The sequence below is a fragment of the Biomphalaria glabrata genome, chromosome 14 (genome assembly GCF_947242115.1).
Source record: "Biomphalaria glabrata chromosome 14, xgBioGlab47.1, whole genome shotgun sequence".
NCBI lineage: Eukaryota > Metazoa > Mollusca > Gastropoda > Planorbidae > Biomphalaria > Biomphalaria glabrata.
In genome coordinates, this window is record NC_074724.1 from 33255654 (window position 1) to 33282450 (window position 26797).

General features: G+C 37.8%; 2 protein-coding genes across 2 annotated transcripts in view; both read left to right on the plus strand.

Moving 5' to 3' along the window:
- The first annotated feature begins 319 nt into the window (after positions 1-319).
- Positions 320-6680, plus strand: LOC106061746 (uncharacterized). The gene is made up of 3 exons (XM_056010659.1): positions 320-569; positions 5314-5486; positions 6460-6680. The coding sequence occupies exons 1-3, from the start codon at positions 462-464 to the stop codon at positions 6557-6559; spliced, it is 381 nt and encodes a 126-aa protein (XP_055866634.1). The 5' UTR covers positions 320-461; the 3' UTR covers positions 6560-6680.
- A 5758-nt stretch (positions 6681-12438) lies between these two features.
- LOC106053813 (serine-rich adhesin for platelets-like) overlaps positions 12439-26797 on the plus strand; it is a 44650-nt gene continuing 30291 nt past the window's right edge. The window contains exons 1-6 of the mRNA XM_056011650.1: positions 12439-12580; positions 14340-14588; positions 15277-15377; positions 15850-15949; positions 22069-22263; positions 24017-24117. Of these exons, the coding sequence (XP_055867625.1) occupies positions 14501-14588; positions 15277-15377; positions 15850-15949; positions 22069-22263; positions 24017-24117 (585 nt within the window). The 5' untranslated portion in view covers positions 12439-12580; positions 14340-14500. The remainder of the gene's footprint in view (positions 12581-14339; positions 14589-15276; positions 15378-15849; positions 15950-22068; positions 22264-24016; positions 24118-26797) is intronic.

Below are 26797 nucleotides of genomic sequence, written 5' to 3' on the forward strand. Positions count from 1 at the left end.
ATAGTAATAGTAATAGTAATAATAGCAATAGTTAAAAATATATATTAATTAAAAACAAAATATATTTTTAAAACATTGTCATTTCACCTTGTGGAATTTATTTTTAAATGTACATTTTTTTACTGTCAGATGTTCAATGTTTTTATAATTGGTAGATGAGGATGTTTTATTTTACTTTTTCTTTTATTAACTAGAAAAAGATTTGTAAAAAAAAAATAATAAAATTCGCATATATTTTTGGAACACATGTATGTCCATAGGACTTTTCTGTCTGAGAACCATTTAATGAAAAATGGGATGTGTATTGTTGACCCTCTTACTGTGTCAGACTATAGAGGATAGAAGAGATGTGTAGACTTCGTGTTAACATAGTCTCAATGTTTATGTGCAATCTCTAAAATTACAAACGTTTAATTACAACCTGGTTAATAGCATTTATTAAAGCAGATCTTCTCAACAGAATGCCCATCATAACAATACAGACTAATGTCTCTGCTTGTCAAGCTGGTGCTTCCTTCCACAAAGACATCACAGAGATAGCCTCGGAGTTTTTGCAGAAGTCGCAAAAGGTAGGCTGTTCTTTTAACATATGTGAGCCTCTGAGTTTTTGCAGAAGTCGCAAAAGGTAGGCTGTTCTTTTAACATATGTGAGCCTCTGAGTTTTTGCAGAAGTCGCAAAAGGTAGGCTGTTCTTTTAACATATGTGAGCCTCTGAGTTTTTGCAGAAGTCGCAAAAGGTAGGCTGTTCTTTTAACATATGTGAGCCTCTGAGTTTTTGCAGAAGTCGCAAAAGGTAGGCTGTTCTTTTAACGTGTGTCCATTTTTAGCGGGGCCCTTTCAAGGCGAAAAGTCGCTAATAGTTTTTGTGTTGTCTGTCTGCCTATCTGTCTGTCAAGTTTGGATTTCAAAAGCTAGAAAAGATATTGAAAATATATAATGTAATATTTTTTCAAACTCCGATAGTTTTGACAATTTTTGATATAATATGTGTTTTGATTTACAGATTATGAATATATTATTCTTTTTTTTTATTTGCAATAATAACTTAGTAATTGATGTTTTTCTGGCGTAATTTTCCTGCGCATCCAAAACAGTCAGATATTCACCGGGTTTCTGTGTGACGTCACACTAGCCTACTAATTTAATCTATTGACTTATTGTATAACGGGAGACCATACTGCAAAGTTAAATTCTCGTAATAGAAATATATTTTCGTCTATACAGTTAGATCTAGGATCTTGTATGCATATAAAAAAATGCGCGTTAAAGGAGATTTACATGCTTGACTAACCACGGCAGTGTGTATCTTCTTGCCTGACCACTCAACACACAACAAACACTATCGCTTGGTTGTCTTGTCATGACCGACTACACGTAGTCTGGACCAGCCTTACACTGACCAGTTTAAATGTTCGAATCAGTCAGACACATGATCTATTTACTTCTTCGGACAGGGAAAGGCTTAGATGAAAATGTTACTTTTTTTTTCTCGGGTTGGTTATCCTAATGCTTTTAGATCTACCTATACATGTCATGTATTTATAACTGTACCATAGTTCTGGAATAGGCCTCCACTAAGCCTTCCAGTTTCTGAGATCTAAACAGGACGGACGCCAGACAGACCACACGAAACTAATAGCAGCTATTCACCTTTCAGGGGCCGCTTAAAAAACGTGGAGTCGGTGGCTATGTTTCTATAACATTTGTGAAAAGTTTTTTTTTTTTTAATCTCTCGAAAAAAAAAAAAAGAATATGTAAATTAGGTCAACTAACTAATGTGTTGTTTTTTATTATACGAGCTACCAATAATTTACCGAACACATTCACTGCACATCCGGAAATGATACAAACAAATATTTTATATGCATTCAATTGACAATTTGTTAAATGACAATTTATGCAGTTTATAGTGTAAGCACCATCTATTGTTACTGTATCTTTCTGTGGTCAACCAAAGGAAGAAATGCTTCCAGAGGCTATAAATAAGACACTGGTCATTCACCAAACCTTTTGTCCGTAGGTAATTCAGCAATTACATGGTCATTTAATCAGGCCACTGCTCAAACTGAACCATATCTTTATAACAATCACGTCATTGATAACGTTGTACCATTAATATATCTATGGCATCCTTTAGTCACAATGGATCATTTCAGGGAAATGAGATGAATGCCTGGGCATTAGCTGTGGTCGGAACGATGTCGCCCACACATCAGTCCCCCCCCCTCTCCACGCAGCTGATGTATCTAAAGGAAAGGCAGTGGCGATACAGTTTGGGGTCAGCGGCGCCGTAGCAGCGTCAGTGTAGCACTGGGTTCTGCAAACTGCTTTAGGGTCGCCAGCTCCAGATTTTTCCTCAGGGTTGACTCCCGAAGCCTTTCCCATGTTGCAAGACAACAGAGATTTGAATTCAGAGTTTTCCTTCTCCTATGGCTAACGAACCCCTACTGCCCAAAGCTTACTGGTTAAGGCACCAGACGCTCTCCTTTGCCCCTTAATTTGTTAGTGAGAACAGTTCCGCAGGACTCAATATCTGAGCCACATGTCCTCCATCGGCCTTAAAAATTTATTAGAAAAAAGAATGCAATATAGTTCGCCCATCATAAGAAATACATTTAGAATCAATTCTACGTTTTTTTATTTGACAATTAATAGCTTAACTATTTTATGAATATGTTTGAATTAAAAATAAAAAAAAAAAAAGAAAGTTCCCCTCTTAGACTTTGCGATCTATGGGTCCTGTGTTTCTGTGGTCCACTGTTAACGAGGGTGTCATGTGTTCAGCACAACGACCAACTGCCTTTACTGTTCCCCACTTGCATCAAAATGTAGTTTAGCCAACTCATGAAACTCTAATAATGGGACAACAAGTTTAAGTGCAGCATACATTAAAATTCTCAATATTACTCTCATGGTTCATCCGGTATAGAAAACTTGAACTCTTACATTGTTAATAGACTTTGTACTTTTTAAATTATTATTTCAAAACATGTGGCAGTCCGGGTTAAACCTTTCTGGTGGCCGGTGTTGGCCCGCGGGCCGTAGTTTTCCCATCACTAGGCTAGGTTGTAATAATCTTCACAGTCCATGCCTTCGCTGCACCAACAGTGACATGTCATCTTGAACATGACAACAATCTACTATTGATTACAAATTGATGCAGTCATGCAGTGAAATTAACTTTGTGTTTTTGAATTTTTTTTAAAAAAAGGTAAAAAAAAAATAAGCTTGAACGAAATAAAAAATCGAAATCCGGAATCAGCTTTTATTTTTCTAACATTATTTCGCTGTGGTGGAAAAATAAGTTAGCAGACGTCCACTTCTTGCCGTCATTGAGTGCATGACTTCATTAGGAAATCAATACGCCTCTCCTAGTTTCCTGTGCATGTTAAGTTCGCAAAAAAAAAATAAAAAAAAAAATGCATTACTTTGTTCTACATTAGAGACTGCATTCTAGGGCCGGATTTAAGTAAGTCGAGGATCAGGGCAGAAATTTTTTGTGGAGGTTCTTACACTTTTTCGAAAGCTTTTAATATAAATCCTTTAATTATTAATAATACTTATATCTATGTACTATTATACCAATTTATATACTTGTATCTATGTACTATTATACCAATTTATATACTTGTATCTATGTACTATTATACTATATACCATTTTATATACTTATATTGTAGATGAAAAAAAAATAGAGTAAATGTAGATTTTATCTCATTTTCATTCTTTAAAATATATTTTAATAAAAAAGTATATTTTTGAGTTTGTGGAAGGTTGAAGACATGGGTTGGGGCATAGCCATAGCTGCATTTGTAGGCCTATATTTTGGGCACGCTGCAAGCGGACATTTCTGAACCATCGGCTTTGGAACCTGGGATCCTGGGTTCGAATCTCGGTGACGATTGAGATTTTGAATTTCTGATTTTTAGGGCTCCCATGAGTTCATCCAACTCTAACGGTATCTGACTTTAGTTGGGGAAAATAAAGGCGGTTAAGCGTTATGCTGGCCACATGCGCGTGAACTGTTGGCGACAGAAACAGATGACCTTAACATCATCTGACCAGTATATCGCAAGGTCTAAAAGGGGAACTTTACTTTATGTTCCTACAGAATTGAAGATTATTACACCCTAGCCTCACCCCACACAGTATGGCGGGTGTGGCTGCGGGCTGGGTACATTCTCGAGATTATCGAGACGACTATCCAGAGCGCATACCACATCACTGTCAGTTTTTTTTTTCGGGTTCATCTAGGGCAGGGGTTCTCAACCTGTTGGTCGCGACCCCCTTGAGGGTCGATTGACGTTTGCCAGGGGACGCCTAAGACCATCAAAAATATGGATTGTTTTTGTCTATTCTTCTTTTGCTGTGTGTGTGGGGAGGGGGGTCGCGGCCGAGTGGGGGATTCTAAAAATGGGTCGCCGAGCTTAAAAGGTTGAGAACCGCTGATCTAGGGTATAATGTACTTCCCCGGCTCCCCACCTGAACAGTGTTTATTAACTTCCTGGCGGGGTTGTAACTTGGCCGTGGCTCGTCTGCCCAGACAGTTTATTAGTTAATACGTAGATAATTATGCAACACAAATACAGACTATACGCTAACTTATCTTAGTTAAATAACAAGAGTGTAAATGCAACAATTTAATGAATAAATAATTTAATATGACATGACAGATGAATACGGGTTTGGTAAACAGTATTTTACAAGGTCAAGTACAAACATACAGCTTATTCAAAATAACATAGCACACACACACCTTAGTCTCAGTGTCACAATTCAGCCCACAACCTAAAGCCATGGATGCAAGAACGAAACCATACAATCAGGCTTGACTCCAAGAAAAAAACTTGAGATGCGCACGACATTGACCAGCCAGCCAATGCCTTAGGTATCACAGTGTAAAGTCTTGTAAAATATTCATACAAGTTAAAGACTAGGACAAATAACATGTAAAAAAAAAAAACTCCACATATACAGCCAAATCTGTGAATAAGTAGCATTTATTTCCCTTTTTTTTATTCCAAACCAAATCGTTAATTACCAATAATTAATTAACTAATTGGTCAATTATTTGATTGGATCATGTTTCTTTAGGTAGCCTACAACAAATGATTGTGTACAGTTTCAACTTGATCCAAGAGTAGGTGTGGGAGAAAAAAACGTGTACAAAATCGTACCAGACAGACAGAGTGAGTTAATATAAGCTCTGTAAAAAAGTTCGGACACCACTGTTCTACAAGGTCTACTTAAGTTTACTCATTCCATTCTACCCAATATTCTTATAAAACTGACCAGGCTTTGTGTCTCTCTTAGATAATATGGGTCATGCTGGAGACAGACAAACAGTTAACTATGGGAGCAACCAAAGAGCCAACTGCTATTGTTTCAGTGGAGTGTATCGGAAGACTAAAACCAAAGTTAAATTTGCAGTTTGGCACGAAATTGGAAGAGTACTTGCTGCAAAATCTGGGCATTCCTAAAAACAGGTAATGAGGATTTAATTTGATACGTTATAATGCTTGCCCGATAGGCTCTCCTTTTGAAGTCGTACGGGAATTCTCGGAGCTCTAGACAGCGTAGAGTGGATGGAGAAGTTAAGAAAGCTTGTCGAAGGTGGCACGACGACCAGATTTTTTTTTGTCCTAAACGCACGACAGTGATGAATATTTATGTTATCCCACGAGACTTATGAAATAAATGTACTCTTTTCTTAAATGATAATATCTTCACATTGTCTGCTATTGCTAGCTATTGCCTAAAATTAATTTCATTTTCTATTTCCAAAGTGACCATTAGATGTTACTGCCCCAAAAGAGTATTAGCTCTTGTTGTTCCATAAAAGCATCATTTCCTATTGCCACTAAGTATCATCGGCTCCAATTGCCCAAGATAAGAACCAGCTTCTCTTGTCTTATCTTATAAAATACAGACGTTACTTCAAAAAGATGGTTACGTCCTGCTTGTGTCCCTAAATCAATCTAGTTATGCATGTAAAATTGTTAAACAATGACTTAAATTCTAGCAAGTCTTTGGTTTTCCCGGCTGACTCAGGCAACCCATTTACATGCTCTAATGGCACTAGGGAATAAGGATGGCTGCCTGTCGTGCGGTTTGCGCGCTGGACTGTCGTTCGGATTTATCGATGGTCGAGGGTTCAAATCCTTGCCCGCTCCCATCCCCCGTCGTCCTGCGGGAGGTTTGGACTAGGAAGTAAACTATCTTCAACTCTGAAGGAACATCCGAAACATGTAAAACATTTTACAAACAAACAAACAAGGTCTCGGGGCAGTAGTTCTACTTTAAATCCGGCATTAAGTATTGAAATGAGTATATATGAGATAATAAATCTTTTCACTATTTTCCTATTTAAAGATTTAGAAATACAGATACAATTTTACACTATTTTTACCGCCGATGTAAAACAAAACATCCATTGTCATCTTTTTATCATTGTTACAGGGTCGTCATAAAGTTTGTCAGGGTGCCAGCCCTGTTCTGTCAGTTTGATGGACATCTTCATGACATTGGAATTGAGTTCGATGAAGATCTGAAATCTTAACAATACAGTTTTGACGTCAGAAACTAAAGATAGTCCAATAATTTGTGATTAAGACCTCAAGAGAGATAATTACATTGTTTGTTTATACCTTTAAATAAAGAAACATAATTGTGTGATGACATTTTTCTGTTGCTTTCTTATTTACATGACGGACATGTTTTAAATGTTTTAATATAAGTCTTTTATCTAAGGTGATGGTCATTACATAAAGATAAAAAAGTTATAGTCTTCATGAGAGTGAGTATTCACCTGTAATACTTAATAATTCTTTTGTATAACATCATTATCATATCAACTTTTTGAGGTTTCCAAAATCTGTATAATTCTGATAAAAAGGGCTATTGCTCCTGAAGCATATACAAATTATCAGTACTGTGGACATCATGTTGAACGTGGGCGTAAATATTGAACAGTTTGCATTATCTAGCTCAGTGATGCCCAACCTTATTTGGTCTGCGGGCCACTTTAATTTTCGGCATTCGTGTCGCGGGCCATATCACCAATAAGAAAAAATATATATACAATAAACTATTTTTAATAGTTTACATAAATTAATGTGATGCATGAAGTTTATCCAAAACCATCTTCTGAATATCTGGATGCATAGATGAAACACCAAGTCGGAGCACTGAATCTAGATGCTCATCCGTGAGGCGATTACGTAACATGGCTTTCACCCGTTTCATCATTGAAAAGGTTTGTTCACACAAATAAGTGCTTGAAAACACTGTGATCATAATTAACGCTTGTTTTCGAAGATTTGGAAACGCTTCCTCAGGTATGATGGAGCAGAAGTCAATGGTCTGCATCACTTGAAATTTGTCAAGCAGGGATGTCTGGCTTTGTAAGTCAATCAGTTCCAGTTGTAGATCTGTCGGAGCACTTGACACAAGCAGGGATGTCTGGCTTTGTAAGTCAATCAGTTCCAGTTGTAGATCTGTCGGAGCACTTGACACAAGCAGGGATGTCTGGCTTTGTAAGTCAATGTTCCAGTTGCAGATCTGTCGGGGCACTTGACACATCGGCAGCAAACGGATTTTCAAAAAGACGGATCTCATTTTTTAAATTCTGAAAATCCACTAATTTTTCACTGAAATTATCCATCAAGAGCCTCAGAAGTTTGATCATTCTTTCTTTAGGGAAAGACATATTTAGCTGCTTATCATTTTGTAGAGTGGTACAGGTTGGAAAGTGGACAAGATGCACCTTTTCCGCCTATTAAATGAAGAGTTCCAATTTTGTTTGGAAAGCACATATGTCTGCATACACATGCGAAATCAATTAGTCTTTCCCATGTAGTTTGGTGTTGAGTTCATTTAGATGTGATGTGATCTCGCATAAAATAGCCAAATCCCACAGCCATGAGGAGTCGTTCATTTGTGGCACTTGTTTTGATTTATCGGTCATAAATATTTGAGCACAATCATGATCTCATAGTCCAAATTCAAAACCTTTCCACAGAGATTTTGTTGGTGAATGATGCAGTGAAGCCGCAGGGGTTCAGTTCCATTTGATTCAACAACTTTTTAAATAACTCTTGCTGTCTGTCCGCTGTGACATCCAACCATATTTCTAGCGCCATTAGTAGTCACTCCAAATAATTATTCTAAGGAAGAGCAAGGTCCTCTATGGTGGCTGACACTTCTTTGAACAGATCTTCTCCAGCTGTAGTCCCATGCATGCTCCTCATAGCTGCTAGCTCTTCTGATATATCAAAATTGCTATTTCTTCCGCAAAAAAAAAAAAAATACCAAGATTTGAGCAGTATCAGTTATGTCAGTGGACTCGTCAGCAGCAGTAGAAAACATTTCGAATTCTGCTGCTCTGTCTTTTAATTGTAAATGTCATGCGAGAAAGGCTGACAGCTTCTACTGCATTCTTTTTTTCATGACACATTTCTTCCATCACTGCTAGCAAGCACTTTTTTTTACACATTCGCCATCGGAAAAAAAGTCTTCATTGCTCTACTTAAGATGTGAGCAACTCTGGCCCTTATCGCAGACTCATTGTCTTGTCTCTTTTTGTTAAATATTCTTGTCAATTCCCCAATCTCTAGTCGTAACTTGGCAATCTTGTCTTCGGGGCTCAAACCAAGAATGCCACCATATGTGTTTATATGTTTGGCTTCATAATGCCTTTTATGTTCTTTAAAAACAGCCACACTTTCTTTACAAATCAAACATGTTGGCTTACTATCATATTCCACAACAAAAGTAAAGATCTGTCCACTTTTCCTGAAAGTTTCTACATTCACAGTCCACATTTCGTTTCTCTCCCATTTCATTCAATCATAAACGTGAAACACTGACGGTATCTATCGCTTTGATATGAAAAGAACACGACCCAAAACTATGCATCGATGATGTTCTGTGTTGCACACACAAGGTGTCAAGGACACCGCTAGCTCAAAACAGTAGCGGAATTTTCCAAGAATTAAAAATAGCTGTCAAGTTTTATCGTCATTGAAAAAAAAAAAACACTTGTGTTCTTACAATAAAAAAATATTTACTATGAATATTAAAATACCAAACAAAAAGATGGAATTCATCAAAGAATGAGGGAGAATCATAACTTAGTGAGAATATTTTTTTCAACATTATAATTTTTTACCTTTGTTTTTAACATTTTGTTCCAATGCTTTGGCGGGCCAGATAGAAGCTCGTCACGGGCCGGATCTGGCCCGCGGGCCGTAGTTTGGGCATCACTGATCTAGCTCAATAACATTACCCGACCCCTGTAGATCTTGATGGTAAAGGATCGTCAGGATTTCAAACTGAAAACAATTATTGTAAGAAGATTGAAAATGTATTTTTGTTAGATACTAATGTTTTGTCGGGTTCCCTCTTTATTGTTTGGCTTGGCTCGTTAGGAGTTGATAACAATTATTACTATTAAGAACAATTATTACTAAACACACTTCAACTCCAACTATAGATATCCATGGAAATACATATAAATACTTTAATATCCAATAGACCACAAATAATACACAATAAATACCAATATTAATTAACAACCACCAGTCCAGGAAGCAACTGTGTAGTCATTCTGGACCGGGGACAGCACCTCACTAACTAACACACTCTCTCGCACATTCAACGAAATCATTCAGTTCTTAACACTTGCAAGACTATTCACATTCACAACCTGGGACTACTTAAACAAGGGGATACAACTATCATAACAAAATATCAAAGTAACATATTCACTCCCGCCATATCTCCCTCTGACATCCCCCCTCTCACGATATGACTGTTATTAAATAACAGTCATTCAAATATATACATATATATACATTCATACATACACATACTTATATACATATACACACGCATATATATATAAATGTTTTGAAATAAAGTGCACAAAAGGATACTATTAGTGCTCATTTTAGTTCTATATCAAAGTGTATCAACATTTTAGACAAAAGAGAATATACCTAGCTAGAGCAATCACTTACGAATAGGACACTATTTACAACAAAGAGAAAGAGAGAAAAGAAAAGAAAATTCTTTAAACAATAAAAAATTGTGGCATGAAGAGTAAAATTACAATTTGAAAACGACCTACGCGTACTCCACTTTGGGAAACACTGATCATGAGCATTGTTTTATGCATAAGTTCAAATGACTCCAATCTTTTCTGTTTACAAAGCTTTTATCAATTCACCCAGTCTGTCTCTCTGTCTAGTTAAAGTCTGTGCACGTTATTACTCCCACACGCGATCTCAGATCAAGTTGAAATTTTTGCACAATTTTTTCTTTTACCTGACAATACAAGAATCAATAAACAAAAAAAAATAATCATTAGCTTATTAACTGTTGGTAATTAACTATTAATTTTTTTTTTGGTATCTTGAACAAGGGAAAGAAATTGTACTTGACTGGTGTGGTGGTATTTCTGAATTAGCCCCCTTTATAGGTCGCCGATTTTAAAGTTTGAAGCTAACAATAGATAACTATTAAACCTTCTCTTTTCATACGCGATTTGCTGGAAGTGTGGTTAGCGTATTGGCTTGAGAGGCCTAAGCCCTCGAGTTCAAATTTAGGTCTTTCACCTTTTATATATATATCAGTTGCCTCCTTCAGTCGTGAAACGACTATGGTTCATCTCGAACACGTTTGCATATGGCTGTGGAGCCCTATTTTGGAGAGACACTCCCGTCCACATATATTGCAGGTCAAGGTGGCTTTCGCTTTGGTGGTAGATGAGCTACCATCAAATCTGGAAAGAAGATATGTGCCTTAGTTGGATTTGTCAAACGCGTGGTGGATTAGCATTGAAAAGAGTGCTCCAAAGAGGTTTGGGGGCCAGGGCAGCTCCTTGTTTGACTCCGCTGTTTATACTCAAACTTTCGGAGCAGGCGCCGTTGAACTGCACTGTACCCATCATATTTTGGTGGCCTATTAACTGTAAGATTTTAAAGAGGTCTTCTCTGCTGGCTCGTTAGCCTTGGTTGGCTACCCGTCTAGGAGAAGGAAAACTCTGAATCCAAACCTTCGCTGCCTTGCGGTTATACCCAAACATGGAAAAGGCTTTGGAAGACAGCCCTGAGGAAGCTGGTGACCTTTAGGCAGATTGCTGCACACTGTGCTACAGCCTAGCAGAGCCTGCGGCGCTACTGATCACAAACTGTTTCGGGTATTCAATTCCTTTGGTCTCATCAGATGCGTGGAGAGGGGGGAACTGCTGTGTGGGCGACATCATTCCGACCATAGACAATGCCCAGGCTTTCATCTCACTTACTCAAAGCGATCATCCAGGTACCCCTTTGGTTCTCTCCATACCCCTTTCCAACGGGTCTAGACAAGTGATAGGATCTAAGGGCATGTTTTTCTTGCTTTTTTGTTTGTTTTTAAGGAAGGCTTGCTATATTAGCATCTCATCAGTCCCTTGACTTTCGTTGTAGTCGTGAGTTGACAGTTCGCGCAATCAAATCCTTCCAATTTTTCCCTCCAGCAGATTATTCTTAGCAGAATGTCAAGAGAAAGGCCAGTCCATTCTTTCACGATGTCCAGCCAGCTTTTCCTTGGACGACCCTTGCTTTCACAAAGACTAATCCATTGCTATTATATATGTATCACACACACACACATCTCATACGTTTCTCACGCACACATAGTCACAACACTACATCATTTTGAACTTTTAAACCATGAATAAATACGCCTGCGGAAATATTGGCTTTATGTTATATTCGTGTTACTTTACAGAAGTTATTATGGAAGCAATGAAGCGTGGACAACAGGTAACTAAGGATCACACGTGTCAAGATATGTCAAGAGAGTGAGAACGAGGCTGGCGTGCAGACGCTGGCTGCAAAAAAAATACTTACCTTTATGGAACTTAGAACAGAATACCATTATGTATGTATACTTGTATAGTGTCACTTGTAAAAGTACAGTATTTCTGTAATGTCTTTCCTCCTAGCAAGGAGATAAAGGAAGAAGTGATTGATTTTGAAAAAAAAAAAAATCGATGTCATTATTTTTTTTGTTTTGTACGGGAAAAGTACTTAGTTGTTCTAGGTACATGGTGGGGAAAAAAAATTTTCATTGACTACAAGTGCATTACTACAAGGTAGTGTTGAATGAATCAATCAAGCATCTAGAAATATGTTCATGTGTGTATGTGTGTTTATTTAAATCTAAGTGATCTATTACAACTTTAGGTCTCACCAATCGCTGATCGATTTGTCCTATCAACCATGTGTACATTCACGCGCGCGCATATGGCATTATGGGATTTTATTTTATGTTTCATTGCGGAGCATTTCCGGCTCCACTTGTCTCCAAACAACTAGTCCTGCTCATTCAACTTAATACTGGTATGAAATAAGGGAGACAAGAGAGTAGCTTTGTCTATTTCATTTCATTATTTATAAAGAAATCTTATTCAGCAGACGACAGGACTCTCTTAGGTGTGTATTTTTTTTGCCTCGTTGTCCATGGCAACGAGTCATGGTTCCACTTAACTCAGGAATTATTTCGTAATCATGAATTTGACAATAGCTGATAACAGGTAAGGAAAGACGAATGAAATTTATAGTAAAAAAAAAGTAAAATTAATGCCTTTAAATACATTGAATAATACTTATACAAACACAAATAGAAAAGAAAAATCATAAAAAAATAGTGTCAATTTTTTTTTTCTATTACTTTGTAAGACACAAATTAATACAGGATTCTTGCACATTTTAAATAAAAGCCATTTTCCAGAAAGTGAATATATAATATTCAGGATAGAAGACTTAAAAATAAAGTAGCAATTATACATAAAACACTGAACCATAATCTTCAAATACAAAAACAAAATCTAATAAAATACGCAGAAAGACAAAGATAAAGGCACATTCCTCGTTCCATGTACAAATGCTCCTTCTTCCCTAGTGCTATTAGAGCATGGAATGGGTTGCCTGAGCCAGCCAGGAAAACCAATGACTTAGCAGAATTTAAGTTATTGGTTAGCATGCATGACTAGATGCATGACGCGTATGGCGTAATAATCTTATTTTTGAAGTAACGTCTGACTTTTATAAAATAAGATAAGATCACTACTCGACTAATATAATTGTACATAAGATTTGTACACAAAGTCAAAATGCAACCTGCATGCAGCAGACGGCTTACTCACACTTCAGTGACTTTCGTTGAAGTGGTGAGTTGACAGTTCGCGCAATCAAATCCCTCCAGTTTTTCACGTCAGCAGATTCTAAGCAAGTGGGAAGCGTGGTCGAGAGGCGAAAGTGCGCTTGAACGTGGCTTGTCTTGGCTACCTAGAAGGGGGCTCGAGGTTCGACACCCGACTCGGGCAGAGTTGAGTTGAGCGCCTAAAGACAGCACGGAAAATCTACAGCATGCAGTTTTGTAAGTCGTCTGCTGCATGCTGTGTTGTAAGCCGTCTGCTGCATGCTGTGTTGTAAGCCGTCTGCTGCAAGCTGTTTTGTAAGCCGTCTGCTGCATGCTGTTTTATAAGCCGTCTGCTGCATACTGTGTTGTAAGCCGTCAGCTGCATGCTGTGTAGTAAGCAGTCTGCTGCATTCTGTGTTTTAAGCCGTCTGCTGCATGCTGTGTTGTAAGCCGTCTGCTGCATGCTGTTTTGGAAGCCGTCTGCTGCATGCTGTTTTGTAAGCCGTCTGCTGCATGCTGTTTTGTAAGCCGTTGTGTGTTGTACACTGCGTTGTATTCTCTATGTTGTAGGTTGTATTCTGTACAATGTATGCTGGACGTATCAACTTTATATTTTATATAAGAAAAATCAATTACAACTATCGACAGGGCAGCCAATAAAAAGGTGGATGTATCGATAGTTATTTATTACTTTTTAATGTGCATGTTTTTTATTCAAGAATAAACATTGTCTAGAGCTCAAACCAATACTTACAGATATTAACCTCCATTCTTCAGTTCTACATTATGTCTCTTGTTCTGCGTTCCATAGAAACAGTAAATACAAAAGGGGATGTTACCTTACAGCGCTGCCACTGGACTCTACATGCGCGTCTTGATGCTGGCGTCTCAATGAATGATTTATGAACCACTCTGTAGGTTGAACCACTCTATAGGTTGAAGCTTGTTAGTATCAATAACTTTGTACACAGTGAATACACACTATCTATACAGCATTTGTTTTTTCCTTGTGTTTTACTCCTGGGATGAAGTGCCAAGTTAGTGTAGCAACAATTACATAAAAAAAATGATTAAAGATAAATTGATAAAAGATTAATGCTACTTAATTAACAATTAACTAGTGTTCTATTTTTTTTTTTTGTTCTGATGAGAGTTTCATTGTTTCCTGAAATGGGACTTTTAAAATAGACCACATGAAATATTAAAGACTTAAGAAAAGCTTCATGAAGAAAAGGAAGCACGCCTTTGTGAGGTCAAGAGAACGCGAGACACTGACGTCAGAGCAGGGAAATCACCAGCACTGCTTTTCGGTATGATAGCAGAATTTCGTTTCAGATCGGTCATGGATACAATACACTTTTTGACGTACTTCGTGCTACTGACTGGAGGACTTTTTACTTGTGAGTTGGTCATTTCATCAATGTGCTGTTGTTTTTTAAATGCTTTTAGACACTAAGATAAATCTTAATTAGTTCTCGTAACAATAGTGATCTTACACTTAAAAGTTCCTTGCGATCTCAGGGCAGACGATATATATGTTATTTGTTTCTGAAGCCCATGGTTTACGAGGGTGTCATGTGGCCAGCACAACGACCAACAGTTTTCCCCCCACTAATATCAGGTACCCAATAAAGCTCGGTGGAGCCCAATGATCCCGAAAGTAAAAATTCCAGTCTAGTTTACACCAGAATTCGAACCCGGGACTACCGGTTAAGAAGCCAAGCGCTTGACCTCTTAGCCACCGCGCCTATCACAATGTATAGTCGTACCTATGGACACTCTATCGGCGTAGAAAAGAGACAGAATCTGCGGTGTGGGCGACTACGTTCCGACAGTGGCTAATGTCCAGTCTTTTTTTTTTTCATTTCCTTGAGATGATATATATATTCCAAGACAAAAGGTAGCCAACAATGACAATAATATTTGATAGTAATGCATTTTTTTTTATTTAACTATTTTTTGTGCTAACAATACTATGGCAAATCATTACCATAACTAAAGTTTTAAAAATCACAATAGTTATTATTTATTAATTCATATTTCATGACATTAACGATGCATACATTAACCGTTCAAAACATTCTCCAGGTTGTTTTGGAAATCCATGCTTTATGTGGCCTTCCGCGAGATATTTTAATGGCTTTTGTTACAAGCTGAGTGATGTGACCAGTAACTGGACAGACGCACAGGTAAGATGATTGAAACATTCTTTAAAAAAAAGAAGAGTGATATAAACAAAATTTTAATTCCAACTTTATGTTCAAATAATTATAATATAGTAAAGCAAATGGCACTTTTCATATAATTTCCAACTAATATAGATATATCACAACATAAAAGTTGCAATGGAGTGGTCATGGGCAGAACGGATAATACTGATACTTAGTAATTAGAGAAATACAAAATAATTGTTAGTTCCCCTGAGTTCCTCTGATGGAGCACAAAGCTTTTAAGTTGCGGCAAATACAATTGATTATTGAGTCGATTCTTATAGAAGTGATTTTTTAAAAATTTAAATAAGTAAATGAAATATGATATAACGTAGCACAAGCTTGTGTGCCAGATTTCTGCAAGATGACCTAAACTCTTGTGATTATAATTTATAAGTTCATACAGATTTGGCTTTAATGAATTTTTGTTTTGTTTTCTTTTCTTTGCCAGAGAATCTGCAATAGAGAATTGGTCTCGGCTAGATTAGCGGAACCGAGGCTTGATTCTAGTCTGGCATTTCTTATCAAGATTTTGACTTTAACCGGAGAAGGTAAGTTTTGTTACAAATATATTGTTGTAAACCTGGTGGTGACACAAATGGGGGTAGTGCTGTGTGTTTTTAGCCTACCCAAATCGCCAGTCCTGCGCAGGACGAGCGGTCAACCGTGACCAGTGACAGTACGCGCCAGTTCGGCAAGGACCAGTGTCGTAAATATTACGCACGCAAGTCACGGCGAAAGGGATCAACTGGAGTGGTCAAGACGGTTCGAGGCCAGTAGAGACACTATACAAGAGCGAGTGTGTCAGAAAGACTTCACTTCACGTCACATCGCATCACAATGTGACCAGTACGAGGCGAGAACCAGCAGGGTGTGTGAAGTCAGGTGGAGCAAGACTAGGTTTTGTAAAGACAGTGTTAATGTTGTTGCCAACTTTACAGGGTTTGTAATGTATTTGCAATGGATCTCATTCACAAATCGTAAACAAACAACATTTAGTCACGTGATCTTATTGATAAAACAACAACAACAAAACTGTCACGTGACAACCATCATGAATTAAACATGAGATCGTAAATTATATAGAAGAGATAGAGCACCACGTGGCTAAATGTTGTTTGTTTACGATTGGTGAATGAGGTCCATTAAATTGCTACTGTTACTATGGAGCCCTGAGTTGTGAGGTTCTTTAAGTTCGTTGTGTCGTGTGGTGCAGTTTGAAGAGAGCCTGGATAGTAGAGGAGAGAAGTAACAATATTAAACACAAAATTTTTTATTTTTTTTTTGGGGGGGGGATCTGAATGGTGGGTCGAGAAATGAACGTGATCGCGTCTCTACCTGGCCTATTCCAAACGTCATTCATACATCTCCGCACTCACTTCCTCGACATTGATGAAAGTATCTGTCATCCGGTGCGATAAATAGTGGTGTTTCCCCCCCCCCCCCCCATTACATCTCCCCACTGTCGCTGGTTTATCCATTTATTAAAATATCGATTCTTGCCAATAACAGACGTTCCTCTTCCGAAGAAGATCGGAAACCAGAAATGCAAATTTCCATTTATATAATTAGTAGTATCAGATGTAGCGATGCGTGACATAAGAAAGGTGCCCTCCTTCCACAAAGCACTATAAAAACCATCTCAGGCGCCATTTGGCCAATACTGATATAACGGAAAGCAGCTGAATGCAGATGGCCTCTGAATTGGTCTCACGAAGGTTGTGGGACATACATTTGATTGTTGAGACCCAGAGAAACGCCCTTTGCCGAAGAAAGGGCAACGGCTTGGTCTGCATCAATGGTGCCAAAATTACACAGGTCTCAGACTGGATTTGCATAATCACGTGAAATGATGCATTCTTTAATCTTTGGAGTCGAATACAATGTCTTATGTCTTATGCAGACGTAGGACAGACATTTTAACGTATGACAGTCATAGGATAAACCGAGACCGATCGTTAGGCCTCAACACTGACCTGTGACGTCGCAACATGCGGGCGATGACCATAAGCTCGTCGCAACATCGTACATACATGTGACGTGGCAACGAGCTATTGGTCTGCACGACGCTACAGATCATTTCTCAACCTGCTTTTGACGATTGGTCTAAGTTAAAGTCTCTTAACAGTGTAGTGACCTAGTTTTGTTTAGAGAGTATTGTAATTTTGTAGATAAATATATTGTGTATTGTTTTTTTAGCGACGGTAAAAGTAGTGACGTAGTCAGGCAGACCAATGACGTAGCAGAAATGGCGTTAGATGAAGAACAATATGGTGATAGTTTAGAGATAGTTTAGAGAAAGGTTGAATAGTGATAGAGACGGATAAGCCACGACGGATAAGTAGACGAGACAAGTATCGTTTTTGTGAATTAATCCACCATTTAAAGTAGTATGAAGTATTGACTTCGTTTATCTTGTTAATTGTAGTGTTCTTTGGCTAGTTTGAACCATTCGATGAAATAGTATTGGAACTGAGCTTCACACAAGATACTGGCCAGAACAACAGCTAGACTGTTAAGAATGGCGTGGCCAAGTCATGACCGCACGCCTCACCACATTTAACTCTTTATCTCCGAATCGACGACACCATCGTTGCTTTTACCTCATTAAATTAAATTAATGTTTGATTTTATAATCTTCACTTTGTGCTACAAAAAAGGGTATACACTCCCCTTAAGTTCTATTCTAAATAAAACATTTCTGATAACAAACGAGAAAGTCCTTCAAACTTAATCATAGCCGGGTAAAAAATATACTAATTGGAAAAGGATGAATTCCATCGGAACGTGGAAAATAATTACGGAGAGAAAGAGTTAAACAATTAAGCTGTACTATGACATTAGATTATGAACTTGACCTTGATTAGAAAGAGAACACAAAAAGAGTCTTTAGCGGAATGTCATGAGTTCAAATATTGATAAGGTGAAAACTTAAGAGCCTATCAAAGAACGGCGGTTTTCTATTCAATCCAAGGATCTAGCCAAATGAAAATAAAACACCTTAGAGACATTTCGCCTGTGAAAAAAATGCTCGCCCTGGTCTATTGAATTGATCACGTTCTTATAGCTCAGTGGCGTCCCACCTTGACTCTCTGGGGGTGGGAGGGCCATGTAAGTCTATGACACAAAATATGTCACGGGCCGCATAAATGAACAAACAAAATATTTTTTAAAAATTTAAAAACAAAGTTTATATAACGAAAGAACTCTTAAAATCAAGGTCATATATATTGAGTCTGCAGGAATAAATTCCCTCGTTTATCTACATATAACAAAATTAATTAATTACAACTAATTGATTAATTAATTCATTATTTTTTAAGGATTCATGTATTGTCATCAGTTATGAATAATTATACAAAATTTTGATTTGATCGAGAATGAGAAGTAGGGGGGAAAATGAGTAAAAAAAACGTAATAAGGGGAATAATTTAATATAAACTGTCGCATATCTCAAAGAGTAGCATTTATTCCCCTTATTCAATACCAAACAAAATAATTAATCACCTATAGTTAACTAACTGATTTGTTAATCTCTTTATTGAATATTGTTCTGTCAGGTACGATAAATAATTGTGCAAAGTTTCAATTTGATCCAAGCATGGGTTTGCGAGCAATGATGTGTACAAACTTTGTACCAGACAGACTCAATGAGTTGATCAAAGATATAAGCTTTGTTTTAAAAAAAAAAGTATTTTAAAAAATTGCTGGTAATAGTCAAGGCAAATATGTTTTTTCAAAGATGTTGAAATGATAATTGATTCCTCCTATTACAAAGCTTAACTGGGTAACATCGTAAACGATGGCAGATTCGTTCCAGATTGAGGAATTGAAAACACTTCTACAGACACCGAAGAATCCGATGCTCAAAAAAACCAAAACAATCGTAATCTGGGCATTTGGGACATTTAGTATAACTATGTAGGTTGATTTGGGCGTAGTAATATCTAGGGCGTAAAATTCCTGATATGCATTTTTAGGTTGATGGGCGAGGCAGCAGCTGCGGCACATCATGAGTTCCCATCATGAGTTCCCATCATGAGTTCCCATCATGAGTCCCCATCATGAGTTCCCATCATGAGTCCCCATCATGAGTCCCCATCATGAGTCCCCATCATGAGTCCCCATCATGAGTTCCCATCATGTTCCCATCATGAGTTCCCAAGTAAATACCATGCAGGAGAAGATAAACAGGTGAACCGGGGGGTCGACCAAGTAGAAAAAAAAGATCTTAGGAATAAGAGTAGGAGACATGAGAATGTTCAGGCAGTTGCACAAAGTAGGATGAAAGACAGTAGCGACCTCATGAAAACCAGTTACGATAGAAGGGCCAATTCTACTATGTTTGTAGAGCTTAAAGAAAGGAAGACCGTCTAAATTAGATAAGACTTGAGAAGGTCCATATCAGATTTTAAAACGTGTCAATGACATAATATACCGTATTCAGAGGAGTATCCTAGAGCTCAATGCAGGATGGAGTACGTTGGTTGATTGTACCGAATTACTTGCACCCCCCACCCCCAAACTGTTCAACATAAAGCGTAAGACACATATATATTTATAATCGTGTTATATCGAGACCGTTCGTAATAGAAGGATTCAACACTGACCTGCGACGTCATAACTGTGGGCGGTTTAACTCGATAGCTTGTTACCAAGTCACAGGTTTGTACGACATGAGGTTGCTTTAAAAAAGATGATTACGTCCTACGCGTCATGCATTTAGTCATGCATGTTAACCAATGACTTAAATTCTGCCAAGTCACTGGTTTTCCTGGCTAGCTCAGGCAACCCATTCCATGCTCTAATAGCACTAGGGAAGAAGGAGCATTTGTACAAAGTTGTCCTAGCATATGGGACGAGGAATGTGCCTTTATCTTTGTGTCTTTCTGAGTATTTTTTTAGATTTTGTTTTTGTATTTGAAGATTTTGGTTCAGTGTTTAATGTATAATTGCTACTTTACTTTTGAGTCTTCTGTCCTGAAGGCATTCTTAAATAAATGGTCTCGGTTTTATTCATTTCTGCTTGCAACACCCAGACGTGCTTGTAAAAATCGTTAGACATCAATTAATTACTTAAAGCTGTTCTAGACACGTGTATTCTTTCAAAACTTGAATTGTTATTATTATTTAATTTTAGAAAAGAAAATGCCAATGAAGCATAACATTCTGTGTTGATACGTTATGAAAGGATCTTTCAAATTTATTCATTGCTTTCAGAAATTCCAATCAAGTAGAGCACCGTTTATGCGGAACGTCCAATATCCGGACTGAGTTTTTTTGTTGTTGCTGTTGTTTTACAGTAGGGTATATACATGGTCTTGCTAAATTTGCAGCGAGAAATCAGCGATTACTTTTTCTCAATAATTGTAGGCTTCTATGTTTAACGCTTTGTACTTAGTATGTTTTACCTGAATTTTATTTTTAAATAGGTAGCGACACCCTCGTGGCAATGACAGAGAGTGACAAATTGTTCATTTCTATAATGCCACATCACCAGAAAATTCCTCAGTGGAAACTGTTAAAGGGACTACGATGAATTTTGTTTCTCTTTAGCGAAACTCGACCCTGGCAGCGCCAGAGAATGACTACTCGTTCATTTCTAACATAATAATAATAATTATGACAAAAAAAACTACGAGAAGCGTGTCCTAAAACTCACTGTTGTTGGCAAATGCCGATAGTGCGGAGTGCGGGTGAGTCAGTTGGACACGTAATGGCCTTATCAGAATCTGCTTACCTAGTTCGCCATAATCAAGTTGCAAAGTTAATACACCAACACTTGGCTTTGACACATAATTTGATCAATAAGGATACCCATTGTTATTACAAATACTCGTCATAAGAGGTTCTCGAGTCAACGGATCATTTATTATACTGGGATAGGCCTATATTGACCTACAAAAGGGTAGATTTTAATCGCCCTGATCTGCTGTATATTGATTTAAAAAAAAAAGAAAAAAAATGCTGCCATTATTGACATCGCCGTACCACTGTCTCATAATTTAAGAAAAACTGAAATGGAAAAACAAAGAAAATATGAGAACCTAGTCTTGGAGATTAAGCGTTTATAGAAGTAATCTAAAACAAGGTTACAAAGACGGTTTGTGTAAAAACACAAACTCAAAATCGGCCCCCGAAGTAGTCCACACAGGCGGGTAAAAAGGCAGGTTTCAATATTTCCAGAAAGAACATTAGAATGAAATTCTATCAATGACAAATGACAGAGTAGAACGGAGAAAGAAGGTTGACAGATCTTGTGTGGTGCCCCAGCTGTCCTGCAAACCAAAGGATAGGTGAAAGGAAATGTGAAGTTAGATGTCAACCTGGCCTAATCTAATTATTTTGTAAAGGGCCAATCTCTTATTCAAATCCTTAAGAAGACTAATAGCGTCTTTTTTTTATATCAGTCGAGGAGATAATGTCAACTGACCTCACAGGTACCTTTATAGCCCTTAAGATTCCTATGAAGATTCTCGTTGCGTGTCAGAGAGTGATACTTCTGCAGACCTGCCACATCACCAGGAAATTCCTCAGTGGAAACTGTTAAAGGGACTACGATGAATTTTGTTTCTCTTTAACGAAACTCGACCCTGGTAGTGCCAGAGAATGACTACTCGTTCTTTTCTAACATAATAATAATAATATCGCTGTATTAATAATATTTCAGATTGGTGGATAGGCGGAATAATTAATTCATCAATTGGCAGATGGGCGTCAACCAATGAAAGCATCACTTCCGGTAACGTGACTTTCACTGGAACAGGACAATGCATTCAGATGTCTGACACCAGGCTAGACTGGTTACTTCCCTTGATGACCGACGGCAGTTGCAGCGCCAGCAAAAAGTTTGTCTGCGAATTCCGTGAGTTTTTTTTTTTTTTCTTTTTAAAGTTTCAGTGAAGTTTCAATCTTCGTAGAGTTAATGAACTTGTAGCTACTTTCTTGGCTTTTAATTCTGAGAGTTCCAATAATCCAATTATCTTATTAGATAGCATCAGTGTCACGTAAAAATAAGTGTCAAGATTGATTTAATTATATAATCAATAAACAACGTGCCTACATTTCGAAAAATAACAGAAATATTCCAATAGAACTCAAAATAGCCAAAATGAGTTAAAAATAAGCAAGGGTCTTTTCAGTAGCTTCTGGTTCTTTCCTGTCTATTGTCTATTGCATTACTAAATACATGGCGCTTAGGACGTAATCATCTTTTTTTCTGAAGTAACGTCTGTATTATATAATTTGAAGATAAGATAGAGAAGGTATAAAGACAAGGGAAGGCTATAAGCGGGGAGTCCGTAAGTTTCAAGCTTCTGTTAAGTCTACTTTTGTGAATCTATTACTGAAATTAAATATATTGTATGTTAATTGTATGTTTTCAATCTTTTTATGATTGTTACTTAAGGATTAAATTATTTTTAATTTTTAAAGTGTAATTAGGTTATTTCTTCACCAAAGCATGAGTCTCATGTATACATTTGGCACCGGGCCATCAGATGTAACTATGGGAAATAGCAAAGACCTAATTAAATTGTAGCATCAGTTTCTGTGAAATATTCAAACCACACAGTAGCTAATATAGGATAAAGGTTAGGGTTACCTGACGTCCGGAAAAAGCGAATCGTGTCCTATATAATGTCATGTTCTCTGTCCGGCATCATTGACTTAATTGTGAGAATGTCCGGCTTTTACCCTTTTAGGCCTATTTACTGCAATGGCAGTTTATCCAGCAATCTTTCATATCCTGTGTTTAAAATACACAGACTAACTTAGGAATAAAAAAAAAATGTTCAACCTCCTTCATGAAAATGTGTTTGTATATTCAAAGCTCGTTTCACAGAGCCCTTTAAGATCTGTGCGTAAAAAGCTAACATTGATAAACGCACAGTGAACAAAAGAGAATAATAGACTTTCCATTGACCTACTGACCAGGGCCGGTCCTAACAATTGCGGGGCCTTATGCAAAACGGATAGAGCGGGGCTAAGTCTGGGTAGGGATAACCATAATATCAAATTTGAGATTTTGTATTAGAAAATACATTTGTTTTTGCAATAAATTTTTATTAAATGAAAGCTGACAATGCCGGTTTTTTTTTTAATCGCGGGTAGTATAGGCATCCCAAAATTGACAATTTTGTCTATTTTTCTGGAGAGTTTTATGAGTTCTCAGGAGATTTTAATATATATAATTTCGGGAGATTTCCGAGACTTTTTTCGTATATTTTGCAATGACAGATTTCAAGGAGACCCTGAAAACTCGGGAGGCCTCTGAGACTCTGTTATTATATATAGTTTAATTAAATAATTTACACCTAGAATTAACGCGGGATCTATGAAAGAGAGGTGGGACCGGGGTTCGAATCCTGGTGAAGACTGGGATTTTTAATTTCGGGATCTTCGGGCGCCTCTGAGTCCACCCAGCTCCACGGTCGCCAGAAAAAAAAAGAAAAAGAAAAATCCCAGTTTTCAGCAGGATTCGAACCCGCCACCACGCCTCCAGAAGCTAATACAGAACAAGGGTTATTTTTCTAATCAGCGGGTCTGATAAACAGGTTCCAGGTTTGAGACAACCACGAATGTATTGGAAGCTGTATTATATTCGTTGTTTCTCACAGGTCCAGGCAATCCTTGTGTAGACAAGTTTAACGGAGCAGACTACTTCGGTGGCTTCTGCTACAAGCAATACACAAATGTCGTTTATTGGGATGGAGCGATTGTAAATACCGCTTTTCGTTTCTTTTTAATACAAAGTTATAATCCACTCTGTCTGTCTGTCTGTCTGTTACAGTTTTTTAGTACACGTTTATTTCTCCCACACCCATTATTGGACCAAGTTGAAACTTTACACAATTATTTTTTGAATCTTATAAAACATGAATCGTGGTCGAGAGCTCAAGTGCGCTTGAACTTGACTTGGCTTGGCTACCTAGAAGGGCTGGAGGTTCGACACCTGACTCGGGCAGAGTTGTGTTTACTGAGCGCCTAAAGGCAGCACGGAAAACCAACTCCTAGATCCCCCTTCCCCCCCCCCACTGGTCCACAAATGAGATTGGACCAAAAAGCGCTCTTATAAGCATGAAAGTAGCGCTATATAAAAGCTATAATAATAGAAATCGGACCAAAAAATTTAACCGGTTAGTTAATTAACTATTGGCAATTAATTATTTGTTTGTCATCGAAAAAGGCTGTATTTGTAGAGTTATTTCCAATTTCGGGTGAAGTTGAAATTTTGCTTAATTATTCATAGTCTATTGAATCTTATGAATACTAAAAAAACAAAACAAAATAATAAATAAATTGCATTAAGGAGGTATTGTCTTTTTAAAACGTATTTTTAATGTTTTTTCTGGTTAAAAAGACAATACCTCCTTTATGCAACTTATAGAGTGATTGATGTTTCTCCTAAAAAGTCATAAATGTTACATTAAAAAACAATGGAACATTTTTTATCCCGCCCCCTGAGTCCCTCCCAGAAGGAATCCTTATTAAGAGAATGTAGATTTACTTATGCTTGCCCTGGATGTGGCAAAATATGTAGGTCACAGCTGGGGCTGCGTAGCCACGGGAAATACTGCATTCCTCACTAATCTTCGGACACGAAGACACTCCTTCTCATTATTATAGATCTAGTGCACTTTAGAATATTCCAACGATAAGCATTTAGATCTAGACTTAGAAGACGAGGCGCACAATGTTCCTGAACTCTAATTTATTCAACTCCTCAGTCAGATATGCTTTCGGAAATTCCTGAAAGCGAGAGTCATTTCAAGAAACGCGATAGTCCTTTCAAAACCGATGTTGGATGTTGCCCTAGATCTAGATTTCTAGCCAAATTAAAATTTATTTCATTTTTTAAAATAAAGTTCTACCCCCTGACGTTGTACTGCATGGCAGTGAACTGCATGACATTGATCTGCATGACATTAAACGGCCTGGCATTTAAGTTTTTTGTCTAAGCATCTAGCCCCCCCCTCCTTTTTTTTCAAACTTTTTGTTTTTGACCACAATGAAATCGTAACAGTTACGCTACACCTTTTATGTTCTGTACACACCCGCGTTAAAATTTACTGTTAAGGTATTTTAATTTATTGTAATAAGATCAGTGGCGTATCTAGGGTGGGGAAGGGGGGGGGTCCAGATTTAAAAAATCCCCCCTCCCCGGGATCAATCGGAATTTAGACTTATATTTTATTAAGTACATTATATCATGTCATGAAGTCGAATGTCAAAATGCAAGGGCCCCTAAAAAGGTCAGGACCCCTGGGGCCCCCAAATCGCTAGCTACACCACTGAATATGTTTTACGATTGATTGAAAGCTCTAGTCTTCAGCTGGAACAAATGTATAAAAGCAGAGTGTCGGAGCAGTTTTATAAACACGCGTGAGCTTTGCTTTGAATTCTAAATGTTAAATGCAATTCAATGAAATGTACAAGGATGAATTTCCGATCTCATTTACACCCGCAAGTGTTTAAAATCATTTTAACAATAGCTCGAGGGCAATAGTTATCGCTGGATCGTTAAGTCTGTGACCTTCAACTTAATGAACGCTGTTGATAGTTTCTTTTAAATTCATTCTAAATTTGTTTGTTTTATTTTGTCCTTAACCTAACAAATAGCAGGAATGTGTATGTGTAAGCATGTGTGTGTGTGTGTGTGTGAGAGTGTGTGTGTGTGTGTGAGGGTGTGGTGAAACTCTTTGCTCAGGTACATCCCAAGTCTATATTTATTTAGTGCCGTATTGAAAATGTTTTCATTCACTTGGTCGTGTTACGAATTGATCTGCAAAACATATACACGAGATTAATGCATGGCGACGCTGTGATGGTGATAAGGGTTTTAGGTAACCTTAGTTGCTACCTGGGTCCATGACTTCGACCTGTGTCCATGATTTAGACCTGGGTCCATGACGTAGACCTGGGTCCATGACTTAGACCTGGTTCCATGACTTCCACATGGGTCCATGACTTAGACCTGTGTCCTTGACGTAGACCTGGGTCCATGACTTACACATGGGTCCATCACGTAGACATGGGTACATGACTTAGACCTGGGTCCATGACTTAGACATGTGTCGATGACTTAAACATGTGTCGATAACTTAAACCTGGGTCCAAGACTTAGACATGGGTCCATGACGTAGACCTGGGTCCTTGACGTAGGCTAGATCTGGGTCCAAGACTTAGACATGGGTCCATGACGTAGACATGGGTTCATGACGTAGACATGGGTCCATGACGTAGACATGGGTCCCTGACGTAGAACTGGGGTCCATAATTAACACATGGGTCCATGACTTACACATGGGTCCATGACGTAGACCTGGGTACATGACTTACACATGGGTCCAAGACGTAGACCTGGGTCCATGACGTAGACCTGGGTCCATGACTTACAC